General features: G+C 45.1%; 2 protein-coding genes across 3 annotated transcripts; both read left to right on the top strand.

Annotated features, from left to right (window-relative positions):
* The first annotated feature begins 2,554 nt into the window (after window positions 1-2,554).
* On the top strand, window positions 2,555-7,381 carry setdb2 (SET domain bifurcated histone lysine methyltransferase 2). Of its 2 annotated transcripts, XM_049570485.1 has the most exons (11): window positions 2,555-2,697; window positions 3,174-3,287; window positions 3,999-4,091; window positions 4,178-4,341; window positions 4,826-5,110; window positions 5,183-5,511; window positions 5,600-5,769; window positions 5,843-6,090; window positions 6,165-6,401; window positions 6,865-6,953; window positions 7,038-7,381. In XM_049570485.1, the coding sequence occupies exons 1-11, from the start codon at window positions 2,658-2,660 to the stop codon at window positions 7,195-7,197; spliced, it is 1,929 nt and encodes a 642-aa protein (XP_049426442.1). In that variant the 5' UTR covers window positions 2,555-2,657; the 3' UTR covers window positions 7,198-7,381. The 2 variants fall into 2 exon arrangements, with proteins under 2 accessions (XP_049426442.1, XP_049426443.1); XM_049570486.1 differs by lacking the exon at window positions 7,038-7,381 and having other exon boundaries at window positions 6,786-6,924.
* A 2,566-nt stretch (window positions 7,382-9,947) lies between these two features.
* creg1 (cellular repressor of E1A-stimulated genes 1) lies at window positions 9,948-12,392 on the top strand. Its single transcript, XM_049570497.1, has 4 exons — window positions 9,948-10,333; window positions 11,129-11,248; window positions 11,328-11,441; window positions 11,593-12,392. The coding sequence occupies exons 1-4, from the start codon at window positions 10,046-10,048 to the stop codon at window positions 11,677-11,679; spliced, it is 609 nt and encodes a 202-aa protein (XP_049426454.1). The 5' UTR covers window positions 9,948-10,045; the 3' UTR covers window positions 11,680-12,392.
* The last annotated feature ends 4,715 nt before the right edge of the window (window positions 12,393-17,107 follow it).

Below are 17,107 nucleotides of genomic sequence, written 5' to 3'. Positions count from 1 at the left end.
GTGTTTGATTTACCTGGCGAGGTGTGTTTGATCTACCTGACGGGGGGAGGTGGGTCTGCTGTCCTGCCAGCTGGAGAAAAAGGAGCGGTGAAAGGACTCAGCGTAGGTGTCCTGGTGCGAGCCAGGTGTGGTCATGAAGTGGACGTAGTCTGACAGGACGGCAGCTCGAGCGTCTGCCTGAGAGACGTCGCTGAAACATCTTGTGACGAGTGAGTGGGCTGCTCGAAGGGAACACAGGACGTTCAAGGTGTTGTCCCCCGCCTGGAGACCTGGACACCACAAACAGTAGGCAGTACTCAGTACTCTGATATTACTCAGTAGGTAGTACTCAGTACTCTGATATTACTCAGTAGGCAGTACTCAGTACTCTGATATTACTCAGTAGGTAGTACTCAGCACTCTGATATTACTCAATACGCAGTACTTAGTACTCTGATATTACTCAGTAGGCAGTACTCAGTACTCTGATATTACTCAGTAGGCAGTACTCAGTACTCTGACAGCATTCAGTAGGTAGTACTCAGTACTCTGATATTACTCAGTAGGCAGTACTCAGTACTCTGATATTACTCAGTACGCAGTACTCAGTACTCTGATATTACTCAGTAGGTAGTACTCAGTACTCTGATATTACTCAGTACACAGTACTCAGTACTCTGATATTACTCAGTAGGCAGTACTTAGTACTCTGACAGTATTCAGTAGGTAGTACTCAGTACTCTGATATTACTCAGTAGGCAGCACCTGCACCTGATATTACTCAGCAGGTCAGCACTCAGCACCTGATATTACTCAGCAGGCAGCACTTAGCACCTGACAGCATTCAGCAGGCAGCACTTAGTACCTGACAGTATTCAGCAGGTAGCACCAACACCTGATATTACTCAGCAGGCAGCACCAGCACCTGATATTACTCAGTAGGCAGTACTTAGTACTCTGACAGTATTCAGTAGGTAGTACTCAGTACTCTGATATTACTCAGTAGGCAGTACTCAGTACTCTGATATTACTCAGTAGGTAGTACTCAGTACTCTGATATTACTCAGTAGGCAGTATTTAGTACTCTGACAGTATTCAGTAGGCAGTACTTAGTACTCTGATATTACTCAGTAGGCAGTACTCAGTACTCTGATAATACTCAGTAGTCAGTATGCAGTATGCAGTACTCTCATAGTGCTCAGTAGTCAGTATGCAGTATGCAGTACTCTTATAGTGCTCAGTAGTCAGTAGGGAGTACTCAGTACTCTGATAATACTCAGTAGTCAGTATGCAGTACTCTCATAGTGCTCGGTAGTCAGTAGGGAGTACTCAGTACTCTGATAATACTCAGTAGTCAGTAGGCAGTACTCAGTAGGCAGTACCTTGATGGTAGTGGGTGGAGCCGGCGGATGACTTCCACAGATCGAGCTTGTTGTGGAGGATCACGTTACCGACCACATCGGGTCGGCTGGCGCCAGATGACCAGGCGGTCCGACCGCTGCCAGCTGCAACACATAAACAGGAAGTTAAGAGGGAACATGAAGATCTTTCCAGGACTTTCCAGGACTTGTTGAAGGAGTTCCAGGACTGGTCGCACCTGTGTTAGACAGGCTGAGGATGCTGGACGGGTGTCTCTGTCTGGGGGGCTGGAAGTCGCATATCCAGCCTCTGAAGTCCCTCCTGATGTCTTCGGTGTCATAGTACCAGTGGACCGGCATGGACATGGAGTCAGCCGCACACATCCCCCACAATGCATCGCTCACTGCCCGCCGCACCTGAGCCATCTCACCTGAGGAGGAAGGAGGAAACTCAATTTAAGACATTTGATAAAAGAAAAAACAAAACAAAGGTCAATTCTTGTGTAAAGGTGTTTATGTTTCGTACCTGTTACCTGTTGCAGCAGCTCTCTGTGTCTGAATCAACTTCAAACTTACATAACTTTATTACCACACTGTTACAAAATCACACCGGAAGTGGCTAATGCTCTCATGCTAACATCAACAAACAGCTGTTTGCGGGCTCGAGCTCTCCTGTTCTATAATCTGTTTCTTGACATGTGTCCGGTCATGTTAGTGTTCATATAAAGTCATGATGTGTTCATTAAGACGTTACAGAAGCGATAAACAGCTTCAAGTTTGTAACCGGTGCTGTTGTACGGTGGTCGATGTGGGACAGTTAAAAAGCGAAGCGTTTTTCCGGGTAATTTTGGTCCCAGAGTCCAGACTGTCAGGCTGTTATACTGCCGTCAACAAACCATTACTGTCAAAACAATTAATATTATTGGGTTTGTGCTCACTTTATTATTCAAAGCAGTGATCTCTGTGGTTCAGGTGAGGACGTATTAAGAAAATCAGACGTAAAATCTGCCTGCAAAACTAAAATCAGGGCACAATTTCATCTTGTTATTTTTACGGCGGCCTCTGAGGACCAATGTTCGCGGACAATGTAAATCAGTGACAATGCGAACATGAAAAACCCGCGCCGGTAGATCATGTTTCAAACTTTACCGTTAAATTTACGGATAGATGATAAATTAATAAAGTAACTGTTAGATTGTCGTTAATGTTAACGGTTGGTGGTGTGTTTCCGGTCGTTAACGCGTGAGGAGGCTAACGGCTCCGTTTGTTTTTAGCGAGCAGGCTAACAGAGCTAGCATAGTGCTAGCAGGCTGCTTACTGATGGAGATGGAAGAGGAACCGTTAAATCCTCAGGACGTCGGTAAGAAGTCTCGGTTCAACGGTTTCATCCTCTAACTGTGTGACGGTTCACTATCTGTGTGACAGGATGAATTCATGCAGCAGCAGTGTGATCAGTTATAAAGCGTGTTAGCATCATCTCACCGGAGTGTTAGCTCCCATGTGTTGTTAAAGCCACTGTGAGACTGTGTCTGAAGTCATCTGTGGAGCCTGTAACGTTAAATTAATTTATTATTGATATATTAATTTATTATTAAGAATATTAATCCAGGTCAGATAATGACACTGAAGGTTATCTGTTCCTTTAATGTAGAGCAGCTGGTCTGATGGAGCACAGATGTCACCAATATCTTTTAGAGAAACACTGCTTTTTTTCTCTAAAAAAAAAATGGTGGTAAAATAAATATGAAATCAACCATTTAAAGCTGTAAGCCCCGCCCCTCAGCCATTATAGATAAACAACAGTCCCTAAAGAGGACATGTGTCCCCCTGTTTCAGAGCGGGCCCGAGCGTTCTGGTGTGAGGAGGACGTGGACCAGGTGTTCCACGGAGTCTACGAATACCTGGATCACCTGAAGAGGGTCCTCAAGAAGAACACAGCCACCGACAAAGGTAGGACAGACACATGGAGACACACTGAGGGAACACAGGACACATGGAGACACACTGAGGGAACACAGGACACATGGAGACACACTGAGGGAACACAGGACACATTGAGGGAACACAGGACACATGGAGACACACTGAGGGAACACAGGACACACTGAGGGAACACAGGACACATGGAGAACCACTGACGGAACACAGGACACATGGAGACACACTGAGGGAACACAGGACACACTGAGGGAACACAGGACACATGGAGACACACTGAGGGAACACAGGACACACTGAGGGAACACAGGACACACTGAGGGAACACAGGACACATGGAGACACACTGAGGGAACACAGGACACACTGAGGAAACACAGGACACACAAAGACACACTGAGGGAACACAGGACACACTGAGGGAACACAGGACACACTGAGGGAACACAGGACACATAGAGAACCACTGAGGAAACACAGGACACACTGAGGGAACACAGGACACATAGAGAACCACTGAGGAAACACAGGACACATGGAGACACACTGAGGGAACACAGGACACACTGAGGGAACAGAGGACACATGGAGACACACTGAGGGAACACAGGACACATAGAGAACCACTGAAGGAACACAGGACACATTGAAGGAACACAGGACACATAGAGACACACTGAGGGACAGTCTATCCTCATGTCTTCCTGTCTGTGTGTCTGTCAGAGTATGTCCAGGGCCTGAAGCTGCTGGAGTGTCTCAACTGTCCTCCAATGTCCTCTCAGGACTCGTCTGTGGTCCAAGTGGTCATCGGCTCAGGTACACACACAGTCCACTTGCTACTGAACCTGTAAACTTCCTGTCCACAGACTCTTATTGTGACAGTGTCTTCCTGTCTCCTCTAGGTGAGCTACTGCCTGCAGACTTCACCCACCACAGCTCCTCCTCCTCCACCTGCACCTCCCCTGTCCCCCCCTCTGTCTCTACAGCTCCACCCACAGGACGGGAGGAGCTACTGCCTCCACTGACCCCCATCCACCTGCAGTACCTGCTCCACCCCTGCTCCCAGGTAACACACAATATACACACTGTGCTACACACTACTACACACTGACCCCCATCCACCTGCAGTACCTGCTCCACCCCTGCTCCCAGGTAACACACAATATACACACTGTGCTACACACTACTACACACTGACCCCATCCACCTGCAGTACCTGCTCCACCCCTGCTCCCAGGTAACACACAATATACACACTGTGCTACACACTACTACACACTGACCCCATCCACCTGCAGTAGCTGCTCCACCCCTGCTCCCAGGTAACACACAATATACACACTGTGCTACACACTACTACACACTGACCCCATCCACCTGCAGTACCTGCTCCACCCCTGCTCCCAGGTAACACACAATATACACACTGTGCTACACACTACTACACACTGACCCCATCCACCTGCAGTAGCTGCTCCACCCCTGCTCCCAGGTAACACACAATATACACACTGTGTTGTGACACACTGTGTTGTGTTGTGTCGTTGCAGTCGTGCCTGCCCAGTCTACCCAGCATGCCTCAGTGCACCCCTGCGTTCTGGGGTCAGAACCCCCTGAAGGTTCCGCTGCTCTGTGGCTTTAAGAGGCTGAGCGCCATGCCCATGATGTCATCGAGGGTGGACGGCGAGGGGGCGGAGCTCACGGTCTGTGAAGACGTGGACAAAGACATGGAAGACTGGGACGTCGTTTACAAAGCCCCATGTGGACAGAGCCTCCGTAACCATGACGACGTGATGCGTTTCCTGTTGGCCACAGAGAGCTACGATATCCTGCAGGTTGGTTACGATGCATTCACGGACTGCAGGAAAAGTAGCGTACTGTATCATGTGACCCTAAATCCTCCACAGGTGGACTTCTTCACCTTCAACCCGTCCATCCGGTTGGACCCGCCCCCGCCGGCGGGACCCCAGCGGCCAGAGATGGACTTGAGCCGGGGGGCGGAGCCTACGCCGGTGCAGCTGTGCGTTGGGGACGGCAGCGCCCGGCCGGCAGACTTCCGTTACAGGAAGGACCGCTGGCCACACGGCTGCTTCCTGACCCGCAGCCCGACGCTGTTCGACGTCTGCTGTGACTGCACCGATGGCTGCAGCGACGCTCAGCACTGCGCCTGTGTGGCCATGACCAGAGGAGGGCGGAGCTACAACCACCACAGGCTGACAGAGCCTGTACCGTCAGGGTAAGACATGAATCAGTGTGTACGGTGACAGGAAGTGGCGGCAGACTGTCCACATCCTTCTGATCACTTCCTGTCTGATCATTGTCAGCGTGTACGAGTGCGGCCCGTGGTGCGGCTGCGTTCGGGCTCGCTGTCAGAACCGGCTGGTCCAGAGGGGGATCAAAGTCCGCCTCCAGGTCTTCCAGACCGACGGGTGTGGCTGGGGCGTCCGTTGCCGTGACGACCTGGACCGTGGCACATTTGTGTGCATGTACGCAGGTGAGGCACCGTCGATGTTGTTCATGTAAACGTTCTCGTCATCAGCTGTAAGGTCACAATAACATGTGTCCAGGTGTGATGCTGCGGAGGGTACAGAGTCCCGCCGAGGCTCCGCCCCCGAAGCTGACAAGGGCGGACCTTCCCTCAGACGACGAGGTGGAGGTTGTCACTGAGTGGCTTGCTCCGCCCGTGCTGGAGAGTCGGAGCAACCTGCTGGAGCAGCCTATGTCCACCCCCACCTCGCCACCCCTGCACGTCCCCGTCATCCAGAGACCCGCTGACACCGCTGCTGCCGCCAGTACGCCACAGGACAGAGACAAGGTGAGACAGGAAACAGTTACATCATAACACAGACACTCTGACTTCCTGTCTAATACGCTCCACTCTGTTTACAGACGGTGTTGGTCGGAGCACCGCCACCGCTGTCTCCATCAGCGGGGGAGTCAGGTGGCCACTCTCCAGGTCAGGACAACAATGTCACCATGACGCCTGCCTGTCCCCAGGGGGTGGCACCGCAAGTCCACGGTGTGAACGGCACCGAGAGCCACAAGAGTCTAAAGAGAGCCATGAAGGTGGATGACATCTACGTCCTGGACGCCAGCAAGGAGGGGAACGTCAGCCGCTTCATCAACGTAAGTCCAAAGTGATACGGTGCTATGAAGGTTAACAGCGTTTATGATGCTGACGCCATGTAAAGATGGCCGCCAGCCGCTTCATCAACGTAAGTCCAAAGTGATACGGTGCTATGAAGGCTAACAGCGTTTATGATGCTGACGCCATGTAAAGATGGCCGCCAGCCACTTCGTCAGCGTAAGTTCAGTCCGTAAGTGAGTTTGTGAATTTCAAAATAAGAATAATTTCTTATAATATTGTTTGTTTTTTTCATTATTTTATTTTTATCATAATTTTATTCTGAAATATTGAGATTTATTTTTGTTATTCTGTCGTTCCGACTGTTGCAAAAATCAAATCTCATATTCAGCATCTGAACCTTTGACCTAACTGTGTCGCCATAGAAACGAGTCAACGTGCCGTCACAGTGAAGGTGATGTCACCACTGAGTCTGACCTTTGACCTTGTCTCGGCCCCCTGCAGCACAGCTGTCAGCCCAACCTGTTCATCCAGAACATCTTCACCGACTGTCACGACCCCGCCTTCCCCATCATCGCCTTCTTCACCAGCAGGTGAGGAAGAGGAGGGTCAGACGCAGCTCATCACGGCCATGATGATGATGATGATGTAATAACGGCCTGTCCTCTGTGTTTCAGGGCGGTGAAGGCCGGCACGGAGCTGACCTGGAACTACTCCACCGACACTCAGAGCAAACGGGAAGTGGTGTGTCTGTGCGGCAGCGACGGTTGTCGGGGTCAGTTTACGATGGAGGAGCATCTGTGTGACGTGTGTGAGGACGAAGGTGAAACACAGTGACAGGATATGATGTCATCGTCTCAAATCTTCTGTACTGTGTTTTTTTTTTAACAATAAAATACTTTTTTTGATCAGCTGTTCACAGCCTTTTATTTTGGAAGGCTTTGTTTTGTAATTTCAGAGTTCAAGGGAAAAGTTTCATCATCCAAGCTTTTATTTTGAAACTCCAGTGTAGGAATAGGAGGAGGACGTTCAGTAGTGACTGTGGGTGCGTCCCAAGTCTCTTATTTTTATAGTGCTACTGCTAGCTCCTCGCTTGAACCGGAAGTCGTTCGAGGTCCGCCATCTTCTTGGTCGTCCCAAGTCTCTTATTTGTGCAGCGAGGAGCTAGCGCGAGGAGCTAGCAGCAAGCTTTAAGCAGCTACGAGCTAGGATGGTCGAGAGCTTCCTAACAGGAAGTCTTTTTCAGCTTGAGGCCATGACGTATAAATACCCGCCCCCTACATCTGGCTCATTTGAACGAGATGGCGGAGAAACAGCTCAAGTGTACCCGTTACATGCATCCTTTGCAATGACACGCTGTAATTCACATGCCTACGTGACTACAAAGAGTAACGCTGATGAGATTTCCTGCAAGACTGTCATGTTGTAATTAAGTTGATTTCATTCACAACCTGTTGCGGTGTTCAGCGGACTGTCTGTGATGTGTGGCTGTTAAATGTGCAGCTGCTCATGTCCAGAACCACACACACACACATGAACACACACACACACACACATGAACACACACACACATTTGCCCATCATCAATTGTCCTGCATGTCATGTGAGTGGAATAATGTTTAATAGCTTGTAGTAATAATAACTATTAATACTAATATTACTTAATATTATTACTTTTATTAATGTTGTAAGCTGCTGTCATTACCATCTGTCCTGCATCTCTTTCTCTCTCTCTCTCTCTCTCTCTCTCTCTCTCTCTCTCTCTCTCTCTCTCTCTCTCTCTCTCTGTCTCATTGTGTCATACGGATTACTATTAATTTATCATGTTGATCTGTTCTGTACGACATCTATTGCACGTCTGTCCGTCCTGGAAGAGGGATCCCTCCTCAGTTGCTCTTCCTGAGGTTTCTACCGTTTTTTCCCCGTTAAAGGGTTTTTTGGGGAGTTTTTCCTGATCAGCTGTGAGGGTCATAAGGACAGAGGGATGTCGTATGCTGTAAAGCCCTGTGAGGCAAATTGTGATTTGTGATATTGGGCTTTATAAATAAAATTGAATTGATTGAGGCAGACTGACAGGTCTGATGTCATCACTCAGCAGCTGACTTGCTGAATGATGGCTAGTGGATTTAATAATAGTGATAATAATGATAATAATAATAATGATAATGATGCTCATCACAGTGACAGTGGCAGGGCTACGTTCTTTAATTGCCACAAACTTCGGCAAATGACTCAATAACAATGGTAATACATGCAAAACTGTGTGACCAAAGTCATGACAGCATTACGGCTTTGATCAGCGAATATAATGTGACTTGGGATGTAGATATGCAGCAGATCCAGCTGTGCCGCTGTCATCAGGAATGGACGTTGGACGCTACAGTGGAAAGGATGTCTCATGTCTCTTAAACCAACAATGCTCGCTCATCGCTCCTAGCGCTAGCTCCTCACATTTTTTCCCTAGGTGAGAGGGGCTAAACAGCTAGCAAAGTCGGCTAGCAGTAGCACTAGCTGTAATTTAAGAGACTTGGGACGGACCCTGTGATTTTTATTTTGAAACTCCAGTGTAGGAATAGGAGGAGGACGTTCAGTTGTTACAGTAGCTTTTATTTTGAAACTCCAGTGTAGGAATAGGAGGAGGAGGACGTTCAGTTGTTACAGTAGCTTTTATTTTGAAACTCCACTGTAGGATAGGAGGGGGACGTTCAGTTGTTACTGTATCTTTTATTTTGAAACTCCACTGTAGGAATAAGAGGAGGAGGATGTTCAGTTGTTACTGTATCTTTTATTTTGAAATGTGATTGCTTTGTGACGAGGGAACCAGAGTGATGATGACTTCGAGAGACGTCGTCCCTGCAGGTTGGACCATGAACCTGTGAGTGAATTTTGACAATCAGAACCATAACTACATTAATATTAGTGAAATCATTTGGTTTAAACACTGAACTTTGTTTAAAATAAGAGTGTAAACTTTCTGAGGCTCCTCCCACCCGCTACAGGTGTAGAATGGTTCAGTCCACCCCTGCACTTGGATTCATCTGTAAACATGACTAAAACCCAGGCACTGTTTAAACTGTGAAATACTACCACTGATAATAATAATTATTATTCAATAAAATAATAATGGTAACAACAATAATAAAATAATTCTAAAAATTAAATAATAATATTGATACTAATACGACTACTAATAATTGTTATTAGTGTTTTAAAAATAAAATAAAAAAGTACTTTAACTACTGCTACTAATATCAATAATAATCATAATAATAGTAATTATTATATAATCATAAAATAGTAAATTATACTTCTACTACTGGGGCGTCCGTAGCATAGTGGATAGTGCAGGCGCCCCATGTACAGAGGTGAAAATTATACTTCTACTACTACTATTACGAATAAAACAATACATTTTAATTCTACTACTAATAAAAATAACGAAAATAATAACGATGATTTTGGTGACTATATGATAAAGTTGTTCAGACTATTTAATCTTCAGTTTTAACTATTTTACTGCTTTTATTTTGAAATCCCTACACGATCGTCGAGCAAGAAGGACTTCCCGTTACATACCCGTCTTTGCGGCTCTTATTGTGCAAGTCCAAACCGGATCTCAGCCTGTTGTTTATAAGTCTTCCTCCCCCGGAGTCTCACCGACTGTCCTCCTGATCTGAACCCGACCATGAGAGCTGTCCTGCGGTTTCCGTGTGTGCTCCTTCTCGGCCTCCTCTGGGCCTCCGTCCCCGGCTCCCGGGCCCGGATCCCGCCTCACGACCAGGTGGCCCGGGTCGCGCGCTTCGTGGCCCACCTGTGCGACTGGGCCTCCATGGCCACCATCTCCACTCACAAGCCGGTGGAGGGGCAGCCGTTCTCCAACACCTTCTCCGTGAGCGACGGGCCGGTGGGCTCCGGTACCGGGGTGCCCTACATGTACCTGACCCACATGGAGATCTCTGTGCAGGACCTGCAGGTAACTCAGTCCCCGGTGCTCCGTGGACTGAGTAAAGAAATCAACTTCCTGTTTCAGAGCTCGGTTAACGCATGATATAATGTGTGTGTGTGTGTGTGTGTGTGTGTGTGTGTGTGTGTGTGTGTGTCTCCATGTCTCTCTGATCTGTTAACACATGATATAACGTTAATGTAGTGAGGCTGTGTGTGTGTGTGTGTGTGTGTGTGTGTGTGTGTGTGTGTGTGTGTGTGTGTGGTGTCTCCATGTCTCTCTGATCTGCCACTCAAAACCTCCAGGGAGATTTATAGTGTTGTTGTTGTTGTTGTTGTTGTTGTTGTTGTTCAGCACAAGACATGTATGTAGGGTTGTGTAACGGAGGCTCTGCCATGACTCAGCAGTTTGTTCTCACAATGACTCAGCAAAAGTCATGTGACCTCAGAGTGTCTCAGCAGTTTGAGGTCTAATCAAGAGTCAGACCAGAGGTCATGTGACCTCAGAGTGATGAGCGCAGCAGAAAGACTCATGTGATGAGTGTGTGACTGAGGACAGTCTGAGAGACATCTTTATATGTCCTTAGAGACAGGACGGACATTTTGTCTTTTAGTTCCTCTGACTACAAAACATAGTCCCGGTGTCCTCATGTGAGGACGCAGGAGGGGACAGGACATATCTAGACAGTCAGTTCACCTGTCTGTCCCCTCAGGTGTCTCTGTCCCTCTGGTGTCTCTGTCCCTCTGGTGTCTCTGTCTGTCCCCTCAGGTGTGTCTGTCCCTCTGGTGTCTCTGTCCCTCAGGTGTGTCTGTCTCTGTCCCTCAGGTGTCCCCCCAGGCGTCCCTGTCCATGTCCCTGGCTCAGACAGATTACTGCAAACAGCAGGGCTTCGACCCTCAGAGTCCACTCTGTGCTCACATCATCCTGTCTGGATCTGTCCTCCAGGTACGCACACACACACACACCTGTCCAGGTGAGCAGTCACATGACCTCATCATTGACCCCGCCCCTTTCTTTTGTCCAGGTGAACGGGACGGAGGCGGAGTTTGCTAAGAAGTCTCTGTTCAGTCGACACCCGGAGATGATTGACTGGCCCTCTGACCACAACTGGTTCTTCGCCAAGTTCAACATCACACAGGTATAACCCAGTACGACCAGTGCTGCAAAATACTACTACTGATAATACTGCTAATAATACCTCAGACCACAACTGGTTCTGACATCACGGTGTGATGAGCCAAAAGGGGGACAGGAAGTGATGTTAATACCCCTCCCCTTCCACGTTCCAGGTGTGGGTGTTGGATTATTTTGGCGGGGTGAAGACCGTTACTCCGGAGGAATATTTCCAGGCCTCTCCGTACAGGAAGCACCACTGAGGGTACCAGCTGCTGGGGGTTGTAGTCCTATTTCTCATGTTTGTAGTTCTACTTCAACAGTAGAAGTATTTCCTGTCACAGTCAGTCAGGTGTGGATCAGAGGTTATAAACATGTGATCGTGTGTGTGTGTTGTCATAAGAGTCCAGCTGCAGTGTTACAGTCTGACCACCAGGGGGAGCTGTAACACAACATGTTGTTCTTCTGTCACATTAATATAGAAAGCATTTCTGTGTGTTTGTGTCGTGGCTCAGTGCAGCTCCACTGACCGCACCATATATTCACTCTAAGATTTAACATGCTTGATGCAACAACAATGAAACAAAGTGCACTTTATACCTTTATAGATTTATTACTTTAAAGATCTTTGTCAGAGGAAACACAAATGACTCCATCTCCCATGAGTCTTAGCTCTGAGCAGGCTAAATGCTAACAGTGCTAACACTTTAAATCTTATATATTCAGGGTGGAGACATGTTTCTGTCTGATTCACATTTTTATCTTTAAATTTGAACAGAAAAACTTAAAAAATGTTTTTTAAAAACTCCTAAAAATCGGAGAGGAGCGGGGCTTCAGCTGACTTCAGGTGTTTGTTTGGTGCCTTTAAAATGATTTTATATTTCACTCTGATTTAACCCAATGAGACGTTTTTTTATCGACTCAGATTTTTGCTGTGAAATTATATTTTTAATAAAGTTTGTGCTTAAAAAAAAAATGGCTCCATCTCTTTTATTTTTGTAGCTTAAGTGAAACCAAATTTGAATCCACGGATAACACTGTGGAGAGGAAATGAGGGGCGGGGCTCTGCCTACCTGTGGATGTTTGTTGAGAGAGGCTCCCAGATAATGACTCACCTGTGTTCAGGTGTGTCAGGAGGAGCATGCTGGTTCTCAGAGGGTACAAGAAGTAAAACCACAAGCTTTTCTTATATTTAGCTAAAGCTTGTGGTTATATTTAGCTATCAAAAGCACGTGGTTATGTTTAGCTAACAAAAGCACGTGGTTATATTTAGCTATCAAAAGCACGTGGTTATATTTAGCTAAGAAAAACATGCAGTTATGTTTACCTAACAAAAGCACGTGGTTATGTTTAGCTAAGAAAAGTCTGTGGTTATATTTAGCTAATGTGGCAAGGTCTACGAGGGTTAGATTTATTTTTGCTAGTTAACAAGTGTCCGACAACGCCACCTAGGGGAATTTCACCCCCAGGAAATCTGGTAGAGGGGACCACCACTCTAACGCTGACAAAAGGTCACACAGGTACGAATGACACGAGAGACAGATGTGACTCCAAGAAAATTATAAAAAATAAAGTTTATTAATAACAATTTAAAATCTCAAAATCTGAATAAAATCTCTGGGTGATGAGGTAAGAGATAATATGACAAGTGGCCAGATATGGCACAATCCTTGGGGCCTACTTAATGGGTTGGTTAGGTTTGCTATAAAAGTGCAGACACTAGGCACAGGGCTGAGGGCTTACCAGGCGGAGATGACCAACTGAGGGGAAGGGGAAGGGTCCTGATACTACACACCACACGTGAGAAAGAAAAACCGTTGAATGACACCCAAGTGCACGACTATACAGGGAGTGAAGGGACCACCACCGCAGGGATCAGTCAGCCACTCGCCGCACCAGCCCAACAGCTCCTGTCCAAAGAAAAGAAGCAAACTATTAGTCAGGGCAAAGGGCAAAACCTGTAAAGCAACTGCCCTGACACTACACTATGCTAGGCCCAAAATGTCACCACCAAGGTTGATTGTGCTGTTAATTGCCACTCGCACACACACACACACACACACACTCACAGTTAACCCAGTAAAGAAAAAGAAAGAAAGAAAAGGAACAAAATCTACCAACAAAGGTAATTATATAACTAAACAGAATCTACAGAAAATAACAATGAATAACCACAAAATCTGTAAACAATAACAATGAATAACTAATCGTAATACAAAAAGAAAACAAAACAATAATTAACCAAAGATTGATAGGTTAATTGACAAGGATCAGTGCACCGGGTGCAGCTTTAAATCCTACACCACATTAATTTCCTCTACAGAGACAGTGCCACATGCGGTGCCACCAACACTCGATTTCATCCAAATGAATTTACTCCAGGCGTGCAAGGCTGCAAGCCCGCGCCCACCATAAACCAATAGCAAAAAGAAAAAAAACAAAAGCTACTAAGAAGAATAACTCAATAATTAAACACAGAATGTTCAGAAAATAATAAATGATCATAAAATCTGTAAGCAATAACAATGAACAACTGATTACAATACGAAAAGAAAACAAAAAAAACAATAATTAACCAAAGATTGATAGGTTAATTGACGAGGATCAGTGCACCGGGTGCAGCTTTAAATCCTACACTGCATTAATTTCCTCTACAGAGACAGCGCCACATGCGGTGCAACCAACACTCAATTTCATCCAAATGAATTTACTGTAGGCGTGCAAGGCAGCAAGCCCGCGCTCACACCCGGATTAGTAAATAAAGAAAAACAAAACAAAACAAAACAAACGAAACGATAGTAATAAAAAAACAACGGGAGACGAGCAGTGAGCCTGTCGCAGTGAACCCACAGACAGAACAGCAGTAGCGCAGCGGCCCGCTTCAGAGGTGGAGCCACCTGCGGTGAAATACAATACGTTAAAATTACTACGCCGAATTACATTTAGATAGATTAAACCATGTAAATGCACACATACATACACGTCAGTAAAGGCGCAGCTTCCCAGGCCACAGGGGAGGTAGCCGTGAAGGGATGCAGCCTAATAACTGCCAACAACAATCAGAGACCAAAGTCACATTTTGTGTGCAGCTCGACAAAAGCGCAAAAACGCCAGGCAGAAATGAGCCAGCCTACCTCAGGGATCCAACGCAGAGCGTGGATTATTACGCACAGCTCCGAGGCCGCACACGCCCAACTCCCAAACCTCCGGCCGGAATACAAGCCAAATCTGCTAGAAAGCAGAGAGCGCATCAGACACACCACTAATATAACCAAGAGATGCAGCGATAGCGGCAGAACATACCTGACAAAAGTGAACGGAGGAAGCTCAGTAACCAGTGTCTCAAGACAGCCACGTGGAGCCGACACAGCCACGCCAAACCATGCTGCCGACGCGCAGCCCAGGCTTCAGGAAGAGGTAGGAGGACGCTCATCCGAGACGCGCAGCCCTCCCCCAGATATAACTTGGCACAGCACTGCCCAGTACGCAAGGTGCAATAGGATAATTGCTGCCAACCCATCAGTATTCAATGGGCGGGGCGCAAAGGAGCGAGTTTAAACCACCATTCCCACTGATCCAATACGCACACAACTACATGGGTGGAGACAGGCTGTGCCGTCCTACCACACTAACAAAAGCACGTGGTTATGTTTAGCTAACCAAAGCACGTGGTTATATTAAGCTATCAAAAGCACGTGGTTATATTTAGTTAAGAAAAACATGCAGTTATGTTTAGCTAACAAAAGCACATGGTTATATTCAGCCAACAAAATGACATGATTATATTCAGCCAACAAAAGCACATGGTTATATTCAGCTAACAAAATCACATGGTTATATTCAGCTAACAAAATCACATGATTATATTCAGCTAACAAAAGCACATGGTTATATTCAGCTAACAAAAGCACATGGTTATATTTAGCCAACAAAATCACATGATTATATTCAGCTAACAAAATCACATGGTTATATTCAGCTAACAAAAGCACAGGATTATATTCAGCTAACAAAATCACATGGTTATATTGAGCCAACAAAATCACATGATTATATTCAGCTAACAAAAGCACATGATTATATTCAGCTAACAAAAGCACATGATTATATTCAGCTAACAAAATCACATGGTTATATTCAGCTAACAAAAGCACATGGTTATATTTAGCCAACAAAATCACATGATTATATTCAGCTAACAAAATCACATGGTTATATTCAGCTAACAAAAGCACATGATTATATTCAGCTAACAAAATCACATGGTTATATTGAGCCAACAAAATCACATGATTATATTCAGCTAACAAAAGCACATGGTTATATTCAGCTAACAAAAGCACGTGATTATATTCAGCTAACAAAATCACATGATTATATTCAGCTAACAAAAGCACATGGTTATATTGAGCCAACAAAATCACATGGTTATATTCAGCTAACAAAATCACATGGTTATATTCAGCTAACAAAAGCACATGGTTATATTGAGCCAACAAAATCACATGATTATATTCAGCTAACAGAAGCACATGGTTATATTCAGCTAACAAAAGCACATGGTTATATTCAGCTAACAAAAGCACATGATTATATTCAGCTAACAAAAGCATGTGGTTATATTCAGCTAACAAAAGCACATGGTTATATTCAGCTAACAAAAGCACATGATTATATTCAGCCAACAAAATCACATGATTATATTCAGCTAACAAAAGCATGTGGTTATATTCAGCTAACAAAAGCACATGGTTATATTCAGCTAACAAAAGCACATGATTATATTCAGCTAACAAAAGCATGTGGTTATATTCAGCTAACAAAAGCACATGGTTATATTCAGCTAACAAAAGCACATGGTTATATTCAGCTAACAAAAGCACATGATTATATTCAGCCAACAAAATCACATGATTATATTCAGCCAACAAAAGCACATGGTTATATTCAGCTAACAAAATCACATGGTTATATTGAGCCAACAAAATCACATGATTATATTCAGCTAACAAAATCACATGGTTATATTCAGCTAACAAAAGCATGTGGTTATATTCAGCCAACAAAATCACATGATTATATTCAGCTAACAAAATCACATGATTATATTCAGCTAACAAAAGCATGTGGTTATATTCAGCTAACAAAATCACATGGTTATATTCAGCTAACAAAAGCACATGATTATATTCAGCCAACAAAATCACATGATTATATTCAGCCAACAAAAGCACATGGTTATATTCAGCTAACAAAATCACATGGTTATATTGAGCCAACAAAATCACATGATTATATTCAGCTAACAAAATCACATGGTTATATTCAGCTAACAAAAGCACATGGTTATATTTAGCCAACAAAATCACATGATTATATTCAGCTAACAAAAGCACATGGTTATATTCAGCTAACAAAAGCACATGGTTATATTGAGCCAACAAAATCACATGATTATATTCAGCTAACAGAAGCACATGGTTATATTCAGCTAACAAAAGCACATGGTTATATTCAGCTAACAAAAGCACATGGTTATATTTAGCTAACAAAAGCACATGATTATATTCAGCTAACAAAAGCACATGGTTATATTTAGCCAACAAAATCACATGATTATATTCAGCTAACAAAAGCACATGGTTATATTTAGCCAACAAAATCACATGATTATATTCAGCTAACAAAAGC

The sequence above is a fragment of the Epinephelus fuscoguttatus genome, linkage group LG24, assembly GCF_011397635.1.
Source record: "Epinephelus fuscoguttatus linkage group LG24, E.fuscoguttatus.final_Chr_v1".
In the NCBI taxonomy this organism is placed as follows: Eukaryota; Metazoa; Chordata; class Actinopteri; order Perciformes; family Serranidae; genus Epinephelus; species Epinephelus fuscoguttatus.
This window is presented reverse-complemented; position numbering and strand designations above follow the sequence as displayed.

Bases quoted from the DNA above. Each gene is read 5' to 3' on its own strand.
- setdb2 (XM_049570485.1), top strand. From the start codon at position 2,658: ATGGAGATGGAAGAGGAACCGTTAAATCCTCAGGACGTCG. The intron at 4,342-4,825 runs GTAACACACAAT...GTGTCGTTGCAG, and splicing joins TGCTCCACCCCTGCTCCCAG to TCGTGCCTGCCCAGTCTACC. The intron at 5,111-5,182 runs GTTGGTTACGAT...AATCCTCCACAG, and splicing joins AGAGCTACGATATCCTGCAG to GTGGACTTCTTCACCTTCAA.
- creg1 (XM_049570497.1), top strand. From the start codon at position 10,046: ATGAGAGCTGTCCTGCGGTTTCCGTGTGTGCTCCTTCTCGGCCTCCTC. The intron at 11,249-11,327 runs GTACGCACACAC...TCTTTTGTCCAG, and splicing joins TGTCTGGATCTGTCCTCCAG to GTGAACGGGACGGAGGCGGA. The intron at 11,442-11,592 runs GTATAACCCAGT...TCCACGTTCCAG, and splicing joins CCAAGTTCAACATCACACAG to GTGTGGGTGTTGGATTATTT.